At 39.9% G+C, this 21,212-nt stretch overlaps 4 protein-coding genes across 4 annotated transcripts; 1 reads left to right on the top strand and 3 right to left on the bottom strand.

Annotated features, from left to right (window-relative positions):
• Window positions 1-1,658: 1,658 nt before the first annotated feature.
• acaa2 (acetyl-CoA acyltransferase 2) lies at window positions 1,659-9,614 on the bottom strand. The gene is made up of 10 exons (XM_085426012.1): window positions 9,458-9,614; window positions 6,148-6,314; window positions 5,924-6,052; window positions 4,549-4,665; window positions 4,308-4,455; window positions 4,024-4,199; window positions 3,631-3,760; window positions 3,466-3,536; window positions 2,655-2,809; window positions 1,659-2,556 (listed from the first exon to the last, which is right to left on the bottom strand). Exons 1-10 carry the CDS (start codon window positions 9,471-9,473, stop codon window positions 2,475-2,477), a joined length of 1,191 nt encoding a protein of 396 aa, XP_085282138.1. The 5' UTR covers window positions 9,474-9,614; the 3' UTR covers window positions 1,659-2,474.
• A 190-nt stretch (window positions 9,615-9,804) lies between these two features.
• Window positions 9,805-12,967, top strand: mrpl40 (mitochondrial ribosomal protein L40). The gene is made up of 5 exons (XM_085426014.1): window positions 9,805-9,987; window positions 10,949-11,032; window positions 11,226-11,381; window positions 12,370-12,451; window positions 12,568-12,967. The coding sequence occupies exons 1-5, from the start codon at window positions 9,926-9,928 to the stop codon at window positions 12,793-12,795; spliced, it is 612 nt and encodes a 203-aa protein (XP_085282140.1). The 5' UTR covers window positions 9,805-9,925; the 3' UTR covers window positions 12,796-12,967.
• Window positions 12,853-15,078, bottom strand: lg12h22orf39 (linkage group 12 C22orf39 homolog). Its single transcript, XM_085426015.1, has 3 exons — window positions 14,984-15,078; window positions 13,756-13,923; window positions 12,853-13,664 (listed from the first exon to the last, which is right to left on the bottom strand). Exons 1-3 carry the CDS (start codon window positions 15,014-15,016, stop codon window positions 13,533-13,535), a joined length of 333 nt encoding a protein of 110 aa, XP_085282141.1. The 5' UTR covers window positions 15,017-15,078; the 3' UTR covers window positions 12,853-13,532.
• Window positions 15,079-15,444: 366 nt separating this feature from the next.
• Window positions 15,445-19,861, bottom strand: ufd1l (ubiquitin recognition factor in ER associated degradation 1). Its single transcript, XM_085426013.1, has 12 exons — window positions 19,702-19,861; window positions 19,367-19,499; window positions 18,397-18,429; window positions 18,190-18,311; window positions 17,730-17,860; window positions 17,563-17,635; window positions 17,380-17,448; window positions 17,230-17,298; window positions 17,106-17,156; window positions 16,928-17,016; window positions 16,157-16,241; window positions 15,445-16,060 (listed from the first exon to the last, which is right to left on the bottom strand). The coding sequence occupies exons 1-12, from the start codon at window positions 19,702-19,704 to the stop codon at window positions 15,986-15,988; spliced, it is 933 nt and encodes a 310-aa protein (XP_085282139.1). The 5' UTR covers window positions 19,705-19,861; the 3' UTR covers window positions 15,445-15,985.
• Window positions 19,862-21,212: the final 1,351 nt, after the last annotated feature.

Below are 21,212 nucleotides of genomic sequence, written 5' to 3'. Positions count from 1 at the left end.
ACCAGTTTCAGTGTGAAGGCTTCACATCTGACAGTAGAATACTGAGGCTTGGACCTCCTCCAGTTTCTCCAGGGGGACACCAAAGCGTTCCCAGACCAGCTTCAGGCTTCCTCTCAGTGGGACATGCCTGAATATTCACCCAGGAGGCATCCTTGTTAGATGCCCAAACCACCACAACTGTCTCCTTTTGATGTGGAGGAGCAGCGGCTCTATTCTGTGCCCCTTCCGGATGGCCAAACTCCTTACCCTATCTCTAAGGGAGAGGCTTTCAGATGCCACCTTTCAGATGAAGCTTCTGCTCTCATTCTTTCGGTCACTACCTACAGCTCATGACCATAGGTGAGGGTAGGGACATAAATCCCTTGACCAATGTTCCCTCTAAGCCGCAATTGCACACTGCTGGCAAGGTCTCTGTGCACAGAAAATCTGCGTTGCGTACCCAAAAAAAAATCTAACCTGAATTGAAATTAAGATAAATACGTTAACAATTCATTCTGTTTTGCAGTGTTAGTCAGTAAGTGACTGGCTGCTCCAGTATGGGATTAGAACGATGCCACCTTATCCCATAGTCCAGCCAATGATGCGATTCACATTCGTATAGCTAATCAACGTCGTTGACAGGCTATGACAGCATCCTTATGTGCCGACACCGGTGTTTTATCTAGCAAAGCGGCGTGGCTGATGTGGAGTGAAGCCACGTTAATGACAACGTGTACAACCATTGGAGATGTGAGCAGGACAGATGGAACAACTGTGTGAACAAAAGTGTGGACTTTATACCAGTTTTTAAATTGTGTTGATAGGCCACGTAAAACCAGAGTTATGATAAAAATATATGTAATGTTTGGTTTTTTTCCTGAATCCTATCTTGTTTATATTTATACTGCAAGAAGAAACAGTAAAAAAGGCGTTTTATAAGGAAAGCGCTGGAAAGCACTCTCAGCCTGTGAGCAAAAACAACCCCCCCCCCCTCCTCCCCCGCGCCCCCCAGCCTTTCCTATTGGTGGAAACATGTACCATGTGGACCAATAAAAAAAATGATATGGCAACATGGCATTTAGTTGTTTAGGAAGGGGGAAGTTTTAGGAGTGACAGAGGTGTTTTGAGATGTGACAGATTTGCAACGTTTAGCGCAAATCTTGTGTAGTTAGTGTGTAGTGTAGACAATAGTTTTGTTTTGTGTGTCAGAACAATGAAGCGACTGCTGAATGTTACAGGTGTTACAGGAGTGATACATCTCCTGTTGTCAGGCCTGCAGGTATCAAGTTGTTGTTCTCCTTTATCTCATAGTGGACAGAAATTATTTTTTGGAGTGGCACAAATAATTTGTGTGGCATCAAATTTGATGCAGAACAGCTGATTGTTCTGTAAATAGTGTGAAATGTTTATTTAAAAAACTGCCTCGGCTGCATTTTTAGGTAAACAGCTGCAAAAAGCTTTGTTTTTTGCAAAACTCAGTTACTTTTTTGAAGAAGTAACTATATAATTAATTGCCCAACATTGGTCATTATATACTGTATTTTGCAGACAGAGAGTTACAGGACTCTCTCCCAGACCACAGACTTATACTCATAATACCAGTCAGAGCTTTATAAAAACAAAAAAAACCCAAAGCTGTAAAACTTCTTTTTTTGTTTTTAAAAAACACGTTTTCAAAATTGGGGTCCAAGTTATTTTTATTTCCAATAGTGTTAACATACTACACAGGTCATGAACATGATTTTTTTAAATCTTCACTGTAAGTGGGCTAAAGCAGTTAATTAAAAGTAGTCTAACTTAAATGTAAATGCTGTAATTTGATTATTTTAATAAACCATGTGACTTGGATGTATTTGATGCTAGCGTGACCACAGTGCACACGTCTGCTGTTGCTCACAGTGGTCCAAGGGACCGCTCAGGGAGTTTGTGTGTTCGACACATGAAAAATTAGAGGGAACATTGCCCTTGACACCAATGGGTTTGAAAAAAAGTTGCAGCTGCAATAAAAGACTGATCATGAAAACACATTTTTTCTTTCTTTCTTTTAATTTGAGATTCTCTGACACAGAAGTACAAAATCATTTTTTGCTGGAGCCATCACAGGTAATTTTCTAGCATTAAAACTTAACATGTTCTCAATCTCTCTGCTATTAAGGCAAATTCCAGTTCCATCAAGTCTCACTCTGTCGTACCACAAACTTCACTGTTATTATATGCTACACACTGTACCATCATTTTAGGCACGTGCTTGAAAAGTCTTTTGCACTTATGTGAAACAGGAACAGGCATGTCAGTGAGCAATTAGCACTCAGTCTTTACTGGACTTCCAAGCCAACTCAAGAATGAAACATTTAGCACACATGTTCTGATGTGAAAATGTGGGAAAATATCCCTTTTACAATGTATCATTTGCATTTTATTTAGCATTAGCGGACTGTGGGGTTGAGTGTAGGTCATTCTTCTGCAGGAAACCTAGCAGCTGGCAGGTTCTTCTCTCAGCATTTTTCAATGATGATGGCGATACCCTGACCACCGCCAATACAGGCAGACCCGATGGCATACTTGCCTCCTCGCCGCCTGTCAGAAAGTAAATAATTATTCAAAGTCACTTTAAATAACGTGCAGAACACTTCTCATTATATAAGATACCGTGCACTATTAAATGACTACGCTACCTGAGCTCATGCACCAGGTGAGCAGTGATGCGAGCTCCAGAAGCACCGAGAGGATGTCCGATGGCAATAGCTCCACCGTTAACATTGCTTTTCTCCGGGTCGAGTCCTAGAGCCTTGGAAACAGCCAGATACTGAGAAGCAAAAGCCTCATTGACCTGTGCAAAACAACAAAAACACCTGAGTATTCACTTCCTAAATAAATCACAAACACCATAAATCACAACAGGCTGGTTGCTGTTATATTTTAAAAAAGCAACTTTCAAGTATTAAAAAATATTAATATTAAAGTAATATTTGAGTATTAAAAAATAATAATTAGTTTAAATGATGTTAGTTTGTCCAATGAATTTCAAGCCTCTGAAAGTGTGGGATTATGTGGGGTTTTATAGCTCAATGTCTAATGTCAACATTTAATCACAACTTAATGGTTTGATTTCAAATCCATTGTACAAAGGCAAAACTACAAAGAATATGTGACTGCCCAAATACATACGGGCCTAACTGTTGTTATGTAAATTTTACTCATAATAGTGGTTTATATATTTGCCTAACAAATGAAAGATTCTGGTTCAAACCCAGGAAGAGACACAGATCTCTTTGTGGCTGCGGCAGGAAGAGACACAAATCAAACATGTGCTGGTGACCTCTTGTCAATAAGGAAGCAGGCAAAAACAGCTGTGTGCACTTTCACCAACATATTATTTTCAGTTTCCTTAATTAATTATAATGGAGTATTTTTAAGTTGTTGCATTACTGCTTTGTATATGACAAAAAAGCATGTAAGTATTTGTTTCACTGTATGGGAACAAACCTCCGCAAGATCCATGTCTTTGAGAGTCAGACCAGCTTTCTTAAGTGCTCCCGTGATTGCTGGAACAGGACCTAAAATAAATAAAGTAAAAAGAAAGGTTAGGTAATCATTACTTTTAATCCAAAGGTGCCCAGATTATACCTTTAAGAGAGCAGTGTTGCTAACCTATTCCCATAATGCTTGGGTCACAGCCTGACACGTGATAGGCCACAATTCTGGCCAGAGGAGTGAGCTTGTGTTCCTTCAGAGCATCCTCACTTGAAATCACCAAAGCAGCAGCACCATCAGATACACCCTGGGGATAGAAATAATAGGTACAATCAGGAAAGAGGAGGAGGTTGGATAAAATTTATAATGAACTATATTTAAATGTATTTTAAGTGTGAGTGTACAAAAACATGCTGGAGTGATATCACACAATACAAAAGGGACTCGAATGCATTAAAAAAAAAAAGGTGGTCTGTTTTTCCCAGTGACCACGGACCGTCTTACTTAGACTAAGAAAACCCGATCATGTCAGATTGTTGAGAACAGTCGGCACCTCTAGCATAAACTCACTGAAGCGTTAGCAGCAGTAACGGTTCCTCCCTTCTTAAAGACAGGAGGTAGTTTGGCCATCTGTTCCAGAGTGGTCTGAGGCCGAGGGTGCTCATCATGAGTCATGGGCACTTTGCCTTTCTTAGCTTTCACCTCAATGGGAGCAATTTCTGCTGTGAAATAACCACCCTCATGAGCTGTAAACAGAAAGCAGTAAAAGCTTAGAGTTTAAAACAGTAACTGAGTATGAGGGTGAATTAAAAGGCAGACCATGAAAAGAAATCAAAAAACAGGGTCTGCCTTACCTGCCTTCCACCTTTGTTGAGTCTTATGTGCGTAGTTGTCACAGTCCTCTCGGGTGATCTGGTATTTCTCTGCCAGGTTCTCTGCTGTGATGCCCATCGGGGTTTTAATATGCAGGTCAGTCAGCCCCGCCCACAAGGTATCCTCTAGCTGGTAGGCAGATGAAGGCAGGTTTAATACCAAATCATTGTAGTTATGGTGATGTACATTTATATCAAGTGTTCACAGATCTGATCTACCAACCTTCAGATCGACGCCAAACTTTGTACCAAATCGGATGTTACGGACAGCATAGGGAGCCTGGCTCATACTCTCTGAACCTCCACACAGGACCACCTCTGAATCCCTGAGACAAATCTCCTACAAACACAAAGGGGAACAGGTTTTTTGTTTTTAGACCAGCAGAAAAAGGGTAAGATACATAATGATCATTTTACTGATGGTTTTTGCACACATTGCTGACTTAAAAATATCACTTCAATTACTTTCCACTTATATACATGACAGGAAAAGATCAGAAACTTTTAATCTTCCTTTTCATTTGGGGAGATACAGTACAGAACGAAAATACATCAGCATATAATTCATCCAATGAATTTCAGTTGTCATAGTGCAGCACTGGGTTGTTGTTTTTGGGTCGTTTCTGTCTTTCTCTGGTCTTGGATGGGTTATGCAGGCTGTGCCCTATGGGTAGAGCACGGGTTCCTGCTGCTCACTGAGCACACCAGTGGCTCATTGGTCTCATCAGTGGCTGGTATTTAAGGGGCACCTGAAATGTTTGCCATCATAAAGTAGTAGACAGGCTTGTTTTTGGTTATGCCTACTGAGTTTTTCCAGTGTTCTCAACTCTGTGTCTCTGTGATTGTGTGCTGAATAAAAGGCTTCCCTAAGCTTGCTCACCTGCTACCTTGAAACAAGCATTCACCACAAGGATTCCTTTCCATCTCGTGTTACCTGCCTGTCCACAACCAGTGCCCCACCCTCCAACTTCACTTATCTCTACTCCTAGTAAGAAACGTATACGATAGATTCCTGGAGTTATCATAAAACCGGGCTGATGTGAAACCACCTCTTACATTTTGCTTTATCTTACTCACTCTTCTCCTTACAGAGAAGCTGCAGAGCTTCTTTTCCCCGCAAAAAGTAGTACTCTCATTAAGTATTTCTCTTCCTTAGTTTGAATGTGCTGTACTGAGGATCTCACTAACTCACCACGTCAACCAGCACTCAAATGTTTGTGGATTTCACTCCAAAATAGTTTTAAAGTTCTGGACATTCCCAAAGGAAATGGTAATGATAAGCTACTGATGATCCACCAAACCTCCAACAATTTGTTCCTACACCTTAATGTCTTTCTGTAATTAAAAAAACTTTGCATTTTTCCACCCAAATTCCGTCCACATACGTGAAACTGCAGTTTTCCACTCTGACCTTTCCATTCTTCTGCTATTTTGGCTTCACTTTCCCATTTGTCTTCGTAGTGTCACTGTTATTACTTTTTAAAATCAATTTCCTTGTTTGTATGTTGATAGGAAAACATTCAATACACTGTTTTCTGCTTTGGCTAATTCCTCTTTTATGGGTCTGATAGATTTATTTTCGTTAGTTTAGTGCTTACCTGAGCGCCATTAATGATGGACTGGAAACCAGATCCACACAGTCTGTTCACGGTGAGAGCGGGCACTGGGATGGGTACGCCACACCTCAGACCCACATGACGAGCAATGTAGGGTGCATCAGCTGAGCTCTGAACGTAGGGAAATGGATCAGAAACAAAATGTAAGATACAATAGTCAGATCATTTATAATGAATCCTTTCAGTGTTGTATGTGTGATCAGTACCTGCATGACATTTCCCATGATGATGCTGTTTACAAGCTCTGGGACCACACCCCCTGCAGCGAGGGCAGCTTTGGCTGCATGTTCAGCCAAGTCTGTTGCACTGTGATCCTTCAGTACTCCACCATAGGTACCAAATGGAGTACGCTTGGCAGCTACAATAAATACACCTAGGAAAAAAGAGCATTTTAGTTTGGAGTTAACACCACCCACCACTGAGCTACAGCCAGATTGTAGCACGAACAGAGAGAGAAGATTTGTGAAGGGATAATTAGCACTAAAGCGACATGATTTACAGGGTGTTGAAATAAAGCTGCGCCTGATTTCTTGTTTTCAATTCTTTGTTGATGTATTCAAATTAAAGTTCCTGTTTAGGTTTTCTCCTATAATGTTTCTGTTTTTTATTTCCTGACAGTGACTTTGATTTATTGCTTCATTGCTGTGTATGGATTTGTTATTTGTATTTTCTGATGTTTAGTTTTATGATGAGTACATGTAGCCATGGTCTTCCCCGTGTTTCTATTTGCTGCTCATCATTCCTGAAACCTGGTCCTTCTGTTTCAATCAATCAATCAATCAATAAATCAATCAAGGCTTTATTCACCACGTGCAGGTTGCCCTGCAGTGAAATGGGACCCCCCGCCCCGACCTTACACACACAACACAGACATCACATGGGGATACAGGTCGGAGATCAGTAGTGTTACAGAAAAAACCCTGAAATATACACTACAATGGGAAAGTACAAGAGGAAAAAAAGAGACCTCTACTCATGCTGGGCTCCTGGGAGGACAGCATGAGAACAGGAAGCAAAAAAACTCCTCTGCACATAAAAGCACATAAATGTCCACAGCACAACATTGTGGAACACGTGACAAGTCACAGGGTCGGGTGGGGGGTGAGGAGTAATCCGAAGCAAACACAGCAGCCATCCTGTCCAACGCTACCATTCCAGCGCGGGCTCAGACCCGCCGTGTTCCCCAGGAGGGAACAAGCGTCGAAGGCGTTTGGAAAGGGAGGGGGATGAGTGTGTGCACATCAGTGTATATGTATGTGTGTGCGTGTCCAGAGTTCAGCTGACACAGTGTCCTTCGCCCTGCCAGGTTAAGTAAACAGTCTACCAGCCAACCCAGGTGGCCTTGCATAGAATGGGAAGAACAGTCTAAACACAGTCGTTATCAAGGTGTTGTTGTTCAGCTCCAGCCTTGAGACCGCAGCTGGCGCCAAAGGGGTATCTGCATGAAGTGATGGTGGTTTTTACTTTAGTGCGAACAACTCATATGAATTTCAAAGCTGTTCTAACAGTCCAACACTGGTCTCTCAATCTCCCGTTGGAGAGCCGCGAGCTTCTCCAAGATGTGATCCATTTCCATGTGGATCAGTAAGAAATATAAATTATTAGATGCAACTTTGTTATTTCTTCATGTTGGCTGCTGGTAACTTATTCTTGCATGTAGAACATTTGTTTTATAGTAATGAATGATTCTAAAACAGTTCGCCTATTTGTCGCCTACTTGCTAAGTGCATTTCAAATTTGTATCTAGAGAAAGCCTACGTTTGAATTCTGTTTCTTTCATTTTAACTTGCTCTCAGACTAAATGCCTCTGAAGCAGCAGCTGAAAGAAAATCTAAAACTGTCTCTGAAACATTAATTCAAGGTAATATTTACTTATTACAGCTGGAGCCCGGGTGAGGTTTTAACAGTCTGAAAGCAAGTAAAGAGTAAATTTAAACAGAATTCAAATTTGGAATAAACTGAAACTCGGAATTTAGACCCATCTGCACACAGGGATCTGAGAAATCTTCCAGGAATAGTGATGCCATTTCATTTCATACCTGTCCTCTAATCTGAAGCAGGTTTTCAGGAGCTACTTTGGCAATTCTTTGTTTTTCTTTTTTTAAATTCCCTGTTTCTGCATTTGGGGCCTGATTGATAATCTGCCAAAAATTTATCTGAAAGTCACAGCAACATTTTTGAGAGGGAAAAAAAATTGGTTTAAAGTTCACAGTACCTTAATAGGAATGATCTCTATTTTGAAATGTTGCACTGAGGGACCTTTTTCAGTTTTAGAGGGACACTGAACTATCGACTAATGTCTGCTACGTGTCAGGAAACGCAGGATGCTTTGACCTGGAATCGAGTTTGCAAATATTATAGTAACACCTGACGCATACAGCTGGAGTCTGTTTAATGTTGAGTAATATGTTCCCTCCACTCTGAATGGGGGCACTGGACCAAACTCACAGAAGAGCGCAGAGATTTGTGAATCAATAAAATTGTATTTATTTATAAATCCACTATAAATCTTTTCTGACTAGTCATTTTGTTTACATTTTTTAAATTGATAGGTTTAAGCAGAAAAGTTAAACATAAACTAAACGTAATGAATTTGCAGCAGAAAGTATTAAAGAGGACTGCATAAGTGATTCATTAGACAACAGTAGTGACAAGCTGTTGAAACTCTTTGGTTATCAATACTTTTTTGGATAATTACTTAGTGTTTAAACGGAATAATAACTCAAGGGAGTGATTGAATGGCTGTGCATGTAAGATGGGGAAAAAAATGTTGGGAGCTGCTGATATGATGCATATAAAATGGCTCAATGACCAGTAATCCAAAGTCCTTATAGATAATTTCTTTAAACATTTACTCCATATTCATGATGTAATTGCCATATGAAGAATAACTCAAATTAAATACTGTTACCCAACTTTTTTGATGTTCTGTCCTCGATCATATATAAACACATAATATGGAGAAATATGAATAGCAAAATCAGGAAACACAATAATGCAAATTAACTAATGTATGAGGCACAAATGTATATTTGTAATCTATTAAACATATAATTAAAACAGATTTAAAGCACGGTTTCACCTTCGCTTAAGTAAATGCATCACAGCATATGCTATAGCATATACTTATAGCTATAATATTCGCACACATGAATATTACAGCTGAAAGCTGTAATTTTCTAAACCAAAAAAGTGTGGGCATAACAAAAGCAAACTGGTGTCCTCAAAGTTGTGAAAGGTTTCTGATTAAATGTTCAAATACATATTTACAGCTTTGAGTTGAGTAGCAGCAAGGAGCAGCTGTTTAAATAATACTGCCACCATCTTGTCACCTTTCGCCTACATTGCAGTTAAATTATGTGGAAACGAGACTTCTTTGCATATAAAATAAATAAAAAGGTAGATTTTTAAAGCGCTGTTGCACAGCAGTGTGACCCAGATACTTTCAAACGCCCCATCAGAAAATCCCGTCCCAGCAGTCTTACTGCTGAAATGAAATGAATGGTGTTTGTTTACCTCTGAGAAGTGCCATGGCGCAGACTCAACAATCCAGCGATGACCGGATCAAAGTTTTAGGCTGATATCTCGCTGCGTGGAGCATATAAAAGCCTCGGACCACTGTGACCTTTCCCCCAAATACTGCAGCCCGGTAACGTTTTACTCCTCCATGAAGATTCAACAAAATATCTACACATAAATATCTACACAACGCAATGTTACTATTTTTTTTTTACTGTTTATCTTATTGTTTTATTAAGTAATATATTAACGGATTATAATATACCCAATATCTGTCTTTGATTTTATTTCCAGGATTTTTAAATAAGCGAAAGTGCGCACGTTGAAGTGTGCGGCCGCTTGTTTGAAACGTCATCTTTCAGCGACGTGTGTGTGGGGGCTGTCACTCCAGGGGACGACATGTGAATTTTTGTTGTCCTGGACCCAAAACTGAGTTAAAGGAGGAAACAGAAACGTAATTAAAACATGTCTTTGGCTCTTTCGCGATGTCTTTGCAGGGTTTTATCGCGGCAGGCCATGCCGTCGAGGTGAGTGATTGATGTACGATGTGAACGAAGTGCGTTAGCTGCGTGGAGCTAATATAGCTAAGGTTATTCGGTGCTTTAATGGAGAAGAAGTGTGCTTATAGCGATTTTCAATAACAAGGGTGATGAGCAGAGCTGTTGTGACTACAGAGGGATGTAGTTGTTGAGAGTATGGTTTCATGCTGAGAAAGAGTACAGATGCGATGTTTGCTTTGAGCCTGTTGATGGAGAAGTATAGAGAAGGTCAGAAGGAGTTGAACTGTGCACTTGTGCATCTAGATAAAGCATATGATGGGGTGCCAAGAGAAGTATGAGGGTGGTGCAGGACATGCATGAGGACAGAGAAGCAGTGGTGAAGTGTGCGGTAGGAGTGACAGATGGGTTGGACCTGGATCAGCATCAGGGATCTGCTCTGTGCCCCTTCTTGTTTGCAATGAAGATGGACAGATTAGATCAGTGAGTAGTCTCTGTGGACCATAATATTTCCAGACGATATTGTGATCTGTACCAAAAGTAGAGAGCCTGGAGAGGTGAATGTATGCTTTGATAGATGAGAAATGAAAGTCAAAAGCAAGACAGAACACGTGAGAGGCAGACAGCTGTGCTCGTGATGCTGAAAGGAGCCAAAAATTGTGACGGTGGATGGTTAAATACCTGGGGTTAAACATCCAAAGCAAATGACAGTGCACAAAAGAGATAAAGAAGACAGTGCAGGCAGAGTGGCGATGAGCATCAGGGGTGATTTGTGACAGAAGTGAAAGGGAAAGTTTACAAGATGGTAGTTAGAGGGTGGCACCAATAAAAAGACAGGCGACTGAGCCGAAGGTGGCAGAGATGAAGATGTTAAGATTTTTACTGGGAGTAAAAAAAAAAAAAGTAGCACTCTTAAGACTGTCTTCTTCAAAGAATACACAAACTTGAGAGAAATGAGAACTTGAGAAATGACCTGTACTCTATTTTGCAGCTCTCTGTACGGAGAACATCACCATCTTGTACAGAGTCCTTGGTTTGCACCAGTGATGACCCTGAAGACATCTGCTCCACTGAGGTATGATTCAGGCTCAGGCTCACAAACCAAGTCATGACCGAGGTTTACCACAATTGTCATTTCATCAATATTTTAAATTGAACAACTTAGTCCACCAATGTTATGGTGGTTCGTGGTGCTAACAGTATTTCTCAGCAAGCTCTATCTTGTGGCTGAATATATTAACATAGAGGTTTGATCTGTGTTATTCAAGAGCTGAGCCAAAAAAGAAGAAGAAAGTGGACCCGAGAAGGGAACAGATGTTGAGAGAGCGTCTGAAAAAGAAGCTGAAGAAACTGGAGAAAGTTCCACCAGAGCTTATACCCATAGAGGACTTCATCACTCCAACCAAATGCTTGGATGAAACAAGGTGGAGCTCATTTCAGTCTATGTGCATAAATGTCGTTTGAAATAATGAGGTCAAATTTGTATTGAAACATTAATGTATAGTGCTCAGTGTGATAACACACATTCAAATTTCTTCTTGTCAGCAAATGAACTAAAGCTACTGGGCAGGTATGGATCATCATAAGCATGCAGAGGCATTTTTTAAGACCAATGGATGGGAAAAGAAATGTTTTTATTCCTAAATAAACAGGCAACAGATCAAGCAGCTCTATAAGTCCAAGGTGTAAAATTAATGTGTCGTGGCTCAGCCCACGGCGTCCTTTGAGAACGCTGTCCTCCACAGCCAATGAAGAAAATCTGAGCTGATGTCAACTCTGTTTTCCACATCAGAGTTAAGAACTATTTTAATATCATGTGTTAAAATCAGCTTTGTTGGATCACACAAACAAATGGAAAAAAAAGAAAGTCAAAAGCACTTATTGTGTGCTTTTTTTGAATTTTTATTATTCATGACATCTCACTGGTCAAGAATGGATTTGACAATAATGCCCCAGGAGTGTTAACACAAACCTTATTTATGTCAAGATAATGTAAATACTACTATACTACAATTCTACAAGTCTCATTTAACCCATCAGACGCAGTTTTATCTACCCCGAAGCATTTTTCATCATTCGTACACACTCCAATAGGTGCATTAGGGGCAATTTGCCAAGAACATTTTGCTGGCAGGAGGAATCACAGACTTCTTTGCCTGCTTTGCTAGATGACCAGTTCGACCACCTCAGCCACAGCTCATTTTCGCAGAGAAATTGCCTTTGCAAAAGGTGGCTGAAGTTCTGAGACGTGATTGTTATCTGATGTGTTGTTGGTTTTATCAGTCTTTTTGCAGTGAAGCTCTGGGACATTAAAACAGCTTTGAAACTTTTTTAAATTGCTCATTTGAATACCTTTCTTGGATATAGGGCTTTTAAGTCCTTTAAATTGATGTTCATAATTCTCTGTCTAAGGGAACGCACTGCTCCAAGGCTGTCATTTGAAGAAAGTGAGGGTCGAGCCCTGCTGCTGAAGGAGTGGTGTCGATACAAACAGGTTACCACTTACCTATCGCACCTGCGTCACTAAAGCTTTTATGGAAAATGTTACATCTGACCCCGGCTCTACATCTCATGCACTTAGTGGGTTGTATCTGTCTGCTGTTCTTGCAGAAGCAGCACATGGCTGAAGTGGAAGCTGTTGAACTGGCTTTGGAAGCACAGAGGGAGGCACTGGAGGAGCTGAAGCTGGAGTCCGAGGAGCTGTACCGGGCAGCGCTGAAGCCTGACCCGCTTCTTATTCCCTTTGTTCACGAAGGTCCCGCATATACGCCAGCAATACCCAATTATGACGCCCCTGATGGGAAATACAACGATATCACTAAAGTTTACACGCAGTGATAAATGAGGAATAGCTGTGTGTAGTTTAGTGTGTCTGTTATTCACTAAGCAAAAATGCAGCTTTTAAGCACACTGTCTTTATTCCTTCATTGTCATTCATTGTGTGAGAGTTACAGTGAGTTTGTGTCACGTTAATATTTGTCTATAATAATGGAATAAATCTTTTTATTGATCCAGTGTTCAGAATCTTTTTGAACATGTCATGTTATAAGGCAGAAAACTGCTACACAACTCTGAATTCTGTCATCTCGATTTTTCAGTAGGATTAAACATCCCATATACCTACATCATTAACCTTTCTTAAAGTCAATTCATTTGCTGAGCAGCTGACAAATACAGATAGGCCTACAGGTACCATGCAAACACCTGGCTCTTCACCTTTTTCAAGGAGAATGAAGCAGATCACTGATTACCTGTACTGACTATATATTCTGTCAACATAAGGATAATATAGAGCTAATTTTCTCTGAGTGCAGTCGGTCTTTGTGCTTAAGTTTACACAAGCTTTGCAGAATTAGTACCTATGAGACACCAGCCTGTCTGGAAACGGATCATATTTACTGATAAAACAGCTAATCCTTATCGCTGAGCACTAGCTGCTGCCAGCATTGTTAGACATACTGTATATATATCATTTTACATACAGCAGTTCTCTGAATACAACTGATGACATCTCGTGATCATGAGAATGTCCAGGCTCTTAAACTGAAACTAAGCATGTTGTCAAAACTCGATGTTCAGGAGTCCTGAGGCTTCTCCTGGTTCAGTGGCACGTGCCAGTCTCTAGGAGGCTCCTGCCTCAGCTGCCACACTGGAATGAAGTTTCTTTGCTCTGCCACTCTGATTTTCTCACTTCTCCGCAACGCCTCCTGCAAGACAGACAGAGTGAGTGTATTTATATTTGTATTCACAGAGGTCACCCGTTTAGGACTTTAAAATTTTAATTTCTTGCTGTTCCACCTTAGCCTCGGTGCCTCTGTGTTTCTCCCACTCTCTGCAGTTATGGTAGTCCTCTTTCCACTGCTGGCAGGATGGCACGGTACCGTAAGTGTAGTAGTGGTGAAACCAGTTTTTAAAACTTTTGCAGTGTCTAAACTCGCTCCAGTAGTCTTCACATGCCCGTGGTGGCTGTGGCGACAAAGCAAACAAAAATCAGAATAAAATTTTAAACTTCTGTTGGGATTCTGGTGACTGACATCAGACACTTTGTTGGGTACGCCTGTCTAACTACTTGTTATTAATAAAATAATCAGCCAATCAACTGGCAGCAACTGAAAAGGAGGAAATATACAGTGAGGGGCAGTTCTCTAAGCAAAAATACCTTGTTGACGTCAAAGGAGAATAGCCACACTGACTCGAACTGACAGGAAATCAACAGTGACTATCAAAAGTACCACCAAGATATGCAGAAGACCATCTCTAAATTCACGGCATGTCAAACCTTGAAGCAACAGAAGACCACACTGAGTGCCGCTCCCCAAGAACAGGAAACTGAGGCTACAGTTTGCACAGGTTCACCTATGCAGCGCAAAAGAGAACTGGAAAAACACTGCCTGATCTGATGAGTTCAAATTTCTACAGCAACATTTGGCTGCTATGGTGAGCAGTTTATTGATGTTCGTCTCACATCTCTGTCAGCAGCAACTGAGTGATGCTGTCGTGCCAAACTGGAAATCTCTAAAGAATGTTTTCAACACCTTGTTGAATCTGAGCCACGAAGTGTTAACGCAGGTCCGAAGGCAACGAGAGTCCAACCCAGTACAAGCATGACGTTCCCAATATAATGGCCGGTGAGTTTTAACCTGAGTCTCTGAAGTGTTCAACATTTAAACAGCGCCTCTCTGCGGTCGTATTAAGAATGGGCTGACCCTCAGTTTGGTCAGTGGCTCATTTGACTTTCCAACTACACACATGCTGTTTTTAAATTTGATCAGCAAGCCCAGATATTAGTGCATTTCGTGAATCAAAAAAATATACGTCGCCTCCTCGGATCTTCTTTGTCTGACTTTGCTAGATGGTACAGAAGGGTACATTTGCGGTTTAGCATCTAAGGCTAATCACCTTGCGACCTACGTCATCAGGATTTGACTTTGATTATTTTGAGTCTTCTCATAAACAAGGCAAATCAAATTAACTAAGGAAAAGTTATCATTAACGAAATTAATAACCTAATATCTGGTTTAATTACCCTCCATGCGATTTCTCCCACAGCCCTGTCCATCGCTAGCTGCGACAGCTTTAGCAACTGTACTTCTTCCGGTTTTATTTTTCACAACAAAAGCTCTTGGCACATTTCTGTATCACTTATACGAGGCCACAAAGCATCAAAACGAAAAAATGTGTGCATGGCTGAAGAACGTCATTGTGAATTCACAGTTTGTTTAAAGATATTCTGCTTTTACTGGAACTAAAAGTATATATTATTTGCAACAATATTTTTTCTGAAACGATAAAAATGTTGGTTTTCTCAAATCTGAATTTGTAGGTACTTTTGCTGATTGAGAGCTCAACCATTCATTATTTTACACATTTATGTAAACTCACCAATTCCAATAGTTTATCCAATGATCATCTTCTTCGAATATAAATACTCAACTCAGGTGATGTCACAGAAAGAGCATAATACCTCAAAAATAGGTCTGAGTGTAATTCATTTCAAAACAATTTTATTTGTTGATAAATAAAGCAAAAGAAAAAATTCCTAAAAGTCTGGAAAAAAAACCCTCAAACATAAAAATTTTCTTAGTATAATCAAAACAAAAAGCTCCCATTTTACAGTAACACTGGGATTGTGGATAACAGCCATTTTAAAGTGGATTGTAAAAATAAAAAAAGAATTATGGAAAAGATGGGTCTGCGCAGAGTCAGAGGTCATTCAATCTGATATAAGAAAGATGTTTGCTGTCATTTTTTCATGTTCTTGATAAGATATTGGCAGAAAATCAGTCACTCTGAATTTGTGAATACCAAATTAGAGCAGACAGTATTTTAGGCTGCTCAGATTCTTTTGAGCAAAATATTACTGTCAGACTTTTAATTACACGCTATAATCAACAGCAAAACCTCCATTTAAAAAGGGGCAGAGGGGCAAAACCAACGCATCTGAAAACCAATATTTTACTTTGCTGCTGAAGGTGAAAAGAATAAGCTAGCTCTGTGCACATGAGTCAGACTCCTCGTTTGTAACTCTTCAAGGTTTTCGGCCCTTCTTGCGTAGTGACTGCCCTTGTCCAGAGAAGGCGATGAATCTGTTTATGGCATCATCCTGAGAAGATTCAGAAGAAAATTGAAAAATATGGCTTGAGAACTAAATGTAGGACTTTAAAAATAGCCAGGAAAGAGAACTGTTTGCATTACTTACATCATCCACAATTTTCCTGGGCAGAGGTCTGGAGTTTCGAATGAAGGTAATCCTGCCAATTTTGAAGTCATAGTTGGGAATCCCTCTGTGTGACGAAACATTAGACACACAACAGCTTGGAAAACCATTGTCTGCGTGGTGTGGCTGTGTGCTGTCACAGCTTTAAAAAAATATGTGGGACAACACCAATGTATAGTTACATCGCTATATTTTATACTTCGTTGGTGTTCAGTACATCTTTGTAGAGACAAAGACTCACCACAGATGTGCAACGCCGTGTGGACCATTCAGAAAGTTCAATAACCACTCCAATTTTTTTTTATTTTTTAAAAAAAGGTAAGCAAAGAATTTTCTGACAATTCTGTTATGGTTCAGGCTTTAGGCTTCAGGGTTAAGACCAGGGTACCCAGTTGCCTTAGAGCATAAATCCGGTATTCCTCTCTGTTTTTATGAAGCATAAAAAATACATAAACTGCTCAGAACTTTATTTAAATATATCACGTGACAAACTCATGTGCCTCAAGGTGTCACATTCTATGTCTCAACTCAAGTCTGAGATATCTAACATAGCCTAATAGATATAATAGCTCCTGCTTGGGGGCTTTCATATACTGAACAGCAGTTTGAGTTGACTGTCATCCCTCTCCTCATCAATTTGCAATACGCTGTTAAATAAAGGTGTAACATTCCCTGTAAAAATAGCTTGTCTGTTAGGCCACTTAACAGTTGAGTTATTTTTATGGGAATGTGTAAGAAACAACATCTTTTCACCTTTTAATGTCACTTGGGGCAAGGGGAGCAGGGCTGGGTTCAATCCCTTTAGTTTTACCATCCAAACGATTACCAGAACCGGTGAAAGCCTGAAAATAAAGCACAGATTAGAGATTAAATCAGATTATGTTATTCAAGTACTTTTAGTAGCAGTAAGTACACATTAACTTGAACTCACTCTGAAGCCTGTGTCCATGTCAGCGTAACTGCTGGGATCTGTTTCTTCCTCCTGTCAGAAAAACAGTTTTATTACATTGTTCAAAGGAGAAAACGTACAGTTACCACGATGGTTTGCTCCTTACTATCGGTTCATCCTGGTGATTAGGCCGTCGTTCAGGCTCTTTGTAACCCAAGGGAGCATCAAAATCCACCTGAACAGCAAAGTAACAGCACGTGAGCGAATAAAGCAACAGAACAATTCACTGTGACTGTGGTGAAGTCCAGGATCTTACATTCATATCACACTCGATGATGGATACTGCTTTATCTGGTTTGGTCTCCATGACTCGCAGCTCATATATCTGAAACCCACAGATTACCAGATGGCATTTTTATGTTTAATCTTCCAGGAAACTCTCCAAGAACAACCCTTGGTCATATATAATCCCAACAATGACTTAAAGAAACTGATTCACCTTTTCGTTGTAGTTAATGGCTATGACATCACCAGTTGTCAAGCATGCAAAGTTTCTCAGTGCGTTCTCCAGTCTGTAATGAATGTTAACCACTTATGTTAAAACATGAAGTGTCAAAAAAATAAAAATTTAAAGTTGAAATAAACATTTCAGCCTGTACTCCTTACACTGCCTTGGGGTTTGTAATGTCCAGGAAGTCGGGGCTCTGAGGCTGGAACTTTGAGTAAGTGGCCACCATGAGGTTAACACTTTCCACTTGAACAAGACCGCCTTCCTCTAACAGGAGATTCTGCATCATCTGCAGTGAACAAAATACAGCAAATGTCACTCCAGCCTTATTTTTTTTTTTCTATTTCCATCCATCTATCAGGTCATGGGGGAAAGAGTGCAAGGCGGGGTACACTCTAGACAGGTCACCATCACAGGGCTAAGACACAGAGACAGACAACCAGAATCACCAATTAACCTAACATGCAAATACTTTCACTGTGGAAGGAAGCTGGAGTATACCAACAAATTTGAATTTTTAAACCCATACTTCTAAAACATTGTTATCCACTTCCACACAAGAAGAATATGTAAGTGCTCCTCCACTGCTGACACGAGACACTCATTACTGTTTCTCACCCAGTGAGGCAGGTAACAGATTCCCTCGTCTGCCACAAACTCCAGGACACCACAGTGTGTCATTCTGTCTGAGTTCTTGTTGGTCAGCTTGAACAGCATTGGATAGGTAATGTTAAGCCTGCCTGAACAGAGGAATATAGAGCAATGCTAAAAACAGGATGTAAAAAGGACATTTAGTAAGAAGGTTTTGAATTAACATGCGCTTACTGAGCTGGTCGAGAGCAGAAGGTGGCATTATTACTGAAAAGAAAAGAAAAATAACAGTTATTTTAAGGAAAATATGTGTTTTCATAAAATAAATATAAAGAAATATGATATGTAACTTTCACCTTATACATACTAACATAAACTTGGACATTTTGAGGATATTTTTTTTACAGTTGTGTTTTCTAACAAGTACCACAAAGCAATAAATAGTTAAATAACTTCAGATATGTTTGCGGTACTGGATGTATGTTTGGACAAGGGAGCTGGTTACACCATGTGGATGTTGGCACAGATTACACCCACAATACAGTGGTGAATGCAGAAAATTAGCTACATGTAAATCTGCCATACATCACACCATTGCTCATCAAACTCTATGAACGACCTAAACTGATGTGATGAAGTAGAAGGCCTACCCTGAGGTCCTTCCCAATGACTAAGTTCCCCACCTTATCTCTAAATGAGAGCCTAGACACCCTACAAAGGAAACTCATTTCCCCCAGTCTCTGAAATGTAGAGGACTGATGATGCACCAATCTTCCAAAACACATTCCCTTTTTTGATATTTTAATATTGATGGTGGAGAGCACTGTCTAGCATACTGAACTAAAACAACATGTTCATAGTGACCTCTTGAGGATTAAGGATGGGAGTTTCATTTTCTCCCATCAGGATTAAAATGTTTGATCACAAGATAAAAGTGATCAGTCAGAGCAAATTGGTTTCTAGTGACCTTTCCCTCTAAAAAGCAACAGTGGACCCAAACTATGACAACAAGCAAAACAGAATCACCAGATCCTGCATTTGCAAAGGTCAAAGATTAAGGTCTTCATTTAATTCTTCACCCATACATACTTTGATTTGAACGAGTGGTATGGGAGAAAATACTGTACTTCAATATCTTTTGTTCAGAAACCTTGAACTGAGTGACTGTCTGAACCAACATGACCATTCTTTTAATGAGACTCACTTTTGCCTCCTTTCTCAACATCGGAGCGGTCGTTGGGTCCAGCCAGCATGGACACCGAATAGCATCGGTACTGAGTGGAGAAGCGGTTCTGAAAGCCCCGGGCCAACTGGTGGTCAAACACATGGAAGGAAAACTGTGGAACAAACATCAGGATTGTCAGTCAAACTCAGGTCACGTGTATACTTCAGAGCAAATAGATAACAATTTAATTGTTCAGGACAGGGAATCTTTATGCTGTGCTGTAGTCCTGTTGCTAGCCGCTAGCTAACTAAAACTGGAGCAACTACGATTTGTTTTGATACAACGTCACCGGCGAGAAAAACCACAGTGCTCACCATGTTGACTGTTTCTGTTCCTCGCTGCTAAACGCCCGGTTAATGATGTTTGCTTCAGTTTTCTAATTTACAGAAAAATTTACAATTTCCAACGTTGTAAACAACTGAAATTGTAGTCACTACCAGATCCGTACCGGAAACCCGATCGGTACCACGCATGTGCGAAAGGCCACTAGTGATGGGATTTCCGGATCTTTTTAGAGAACCGACTCTTTCGTTTTGGCTCACTAAAAAGAGCCGGCTCTTTCGGCTCCGAACCGGCTCTTTCGGCTCCCAACCGGCTCTTCAGGTTGTTTTGTTGCTTTAATTAATTTATTATTAACAATAATATAAAATTATGCACAAAAGGAATTACTAATGTAAAAAAAAGTGGTTTTATTTATATATGTTTATATATAAATATATGTGGTGGCCCCTAGAGACAAAGCACATACAAACTCCAAAAAGCACGTACAAACTCCAAAACACATTCCTAGAGTTAACTGAACGTCCAAAACAGAGCTATCTAGATCACTTAAATTACACAATTGAAAGCATATGTGTATGGTTTGTGTATTTATACACAAGCACTCATATATATTCAAATAATTAAAAAAAAAAAAGTTCATTTACCTGTTATTACCACACACCAAATCAGGTCATTGGTACTTGCTGGCTTGTGTAGCCACTAGGTAACAAAAGCTCAACACTGCGCCTAGCATTCTGGAGCACTGGAGCAGTTTTTACGTGCTTCAGAGTTCATACGTGTTTTGAAGTTTGTACGTGCTTTGTCTCTAGGGGCCACCGTAAAAATACTTTTATTTATTCACTCCACATAAAATGTAATAAATAAATCATATAATACAAAAACCAGCTATTCACATTTCAACTTTTAACTATTTAAATTTCCAGCTTTTTCCTTTTATTAAACAAATTTAAAGTGAAACAACACAAAACTCTTCAAACCACAACACAATTAAATATAAATTAAAATATGAAAACAAAAAGAAGATGCATATTCTCTGTCATATGGGCATGCATGAATAAACTTTCTGAATCCTTTATCATCCACAACTGAAAATAGTTGTGGATGATTGTTGTCCCTGGCTCTCTTTCTCCCTCCGGCTCTGTTCCTGTGCTACTTTGTAACTATTACAAAGACCTTCAAAACTGTCTCACTGCCTTCATACATGTCCTGCTCCACCCTCACGTAGTTCTCTGGTATACCTGACTACAGTTCCTTATGCTTTCTCTCGCTCCACACACACAATGCACAACTGACACAATGCAACTCCTGACCTTCTTTATACTTCTCCATCAACACTCTCTAAGCAAACATCACATCTGTAGCACTCAGAGTGAGAGAAATTTTGTTAGGGTAGCATGGAAATCAAATGGGGTGGCAAAATCAAAGCCTTTAAAAAAACATATGCAGGTGTTACATATGGTTAAAATGATTCAAATGCACTAAGTATACATATATTTCATATAAATATCGTCTATAACTTAATTATTTTCTGTAGCCCACATAG

This window comes from Rhamphochromis longiceps, linkage group LG12 (assembly GCF_057381845.1).
Source record: "Rhamphochromis longiceps isolate RC_006_pf linkage group LG12, R_longiceps_female_GT1.1, whole genome shotgun sequence".
Classification (NCBI taxonomy): domain Eukaryota; kingdom Metazoa; phylum Chordata; class Actinopteri; order Cichliformes; family Cichlidae; genus Rhamphochromis; species Rhamphochromis longiceps.
This window is presented reverse-complemented; position numbering and strand designations above follow the sequence as displayed.

Bases quoted from the DNA above. Each gene is read 5' to 3' on its own strand.
- ufd1l (XM_085426013.1), bottom strand. The intron at 17,861-18,189 runs GTGAGAAACAGT...TGTTCACTGCAG, and splicing joins TCTGTTACCTGCCTCACTGG to ATGATGCAGAATCTCCTGTT. The intron at 16,061-16,156 runs GTAAGTAATGCA...GAATCTTCTCAG, and splicing joins CCAGGAAAATTGTGGATGAT to GATGATGCCATAAACAGATT.
- lg12h22orf39 (XM_085426015.1), bottom strand. From the start codon at position 15,016: ATGGACAGGGCTGTGGGAGAAATCGCATGGAGG. The intron at 13,924-14,983 runs GTAATTAAACCA...TTGTCGCCACAG, and splicing joins TGGGAGAAATCGCATGGAGG to CCACCACGGGCATGTGAAGA. The intron at 13,665-13,755 runs GTGGAACAGCAA...TCTGTCTTGCAG, and splicing joins ACAGAGGCACCGAGGCTAAG to GAGGCGTTGCGGAGAAGTGA.
- mrpl40 (XM_085426014.1), top strand. From the start codon at position 9,926: ATGTCTTTGGCTCTTTCGCGATGTCTTTGCAGGGTTTTATCGCGGCAG. The intron at 9,988-10,948 runs GTGAGTGATTGA...TCTATTTTGCAG, and splicing joins CGGCAGGCCATGCCGTCGAG to CTCTCTGTACGGAGAACATC. The intron at 11,033-11,225 runs GTATGATTCAGG...GTGTTATTCAAG, and splicing joins AAGACATCTGCTCCACTGAG to AGCTGAGCCAAAAAAGAAGA.
- acaa2 (XM_085426012.1), bottom strand. The intron at 4,666-5,923 runs GTAAGCACTAAA...TTGTGTTTGTAG, and splicing joins CCATCATTAATGGCGCTCAG to GAGATTTGTCTCAGGGATTC. The intron at 2,810-3,465 runs GTTTGTTCCCAT...TGTTTTGCACAG, and splicing joins AAGACATGGATCTTGCGGAG to GTCAATGAGGCTTTTGCTTC.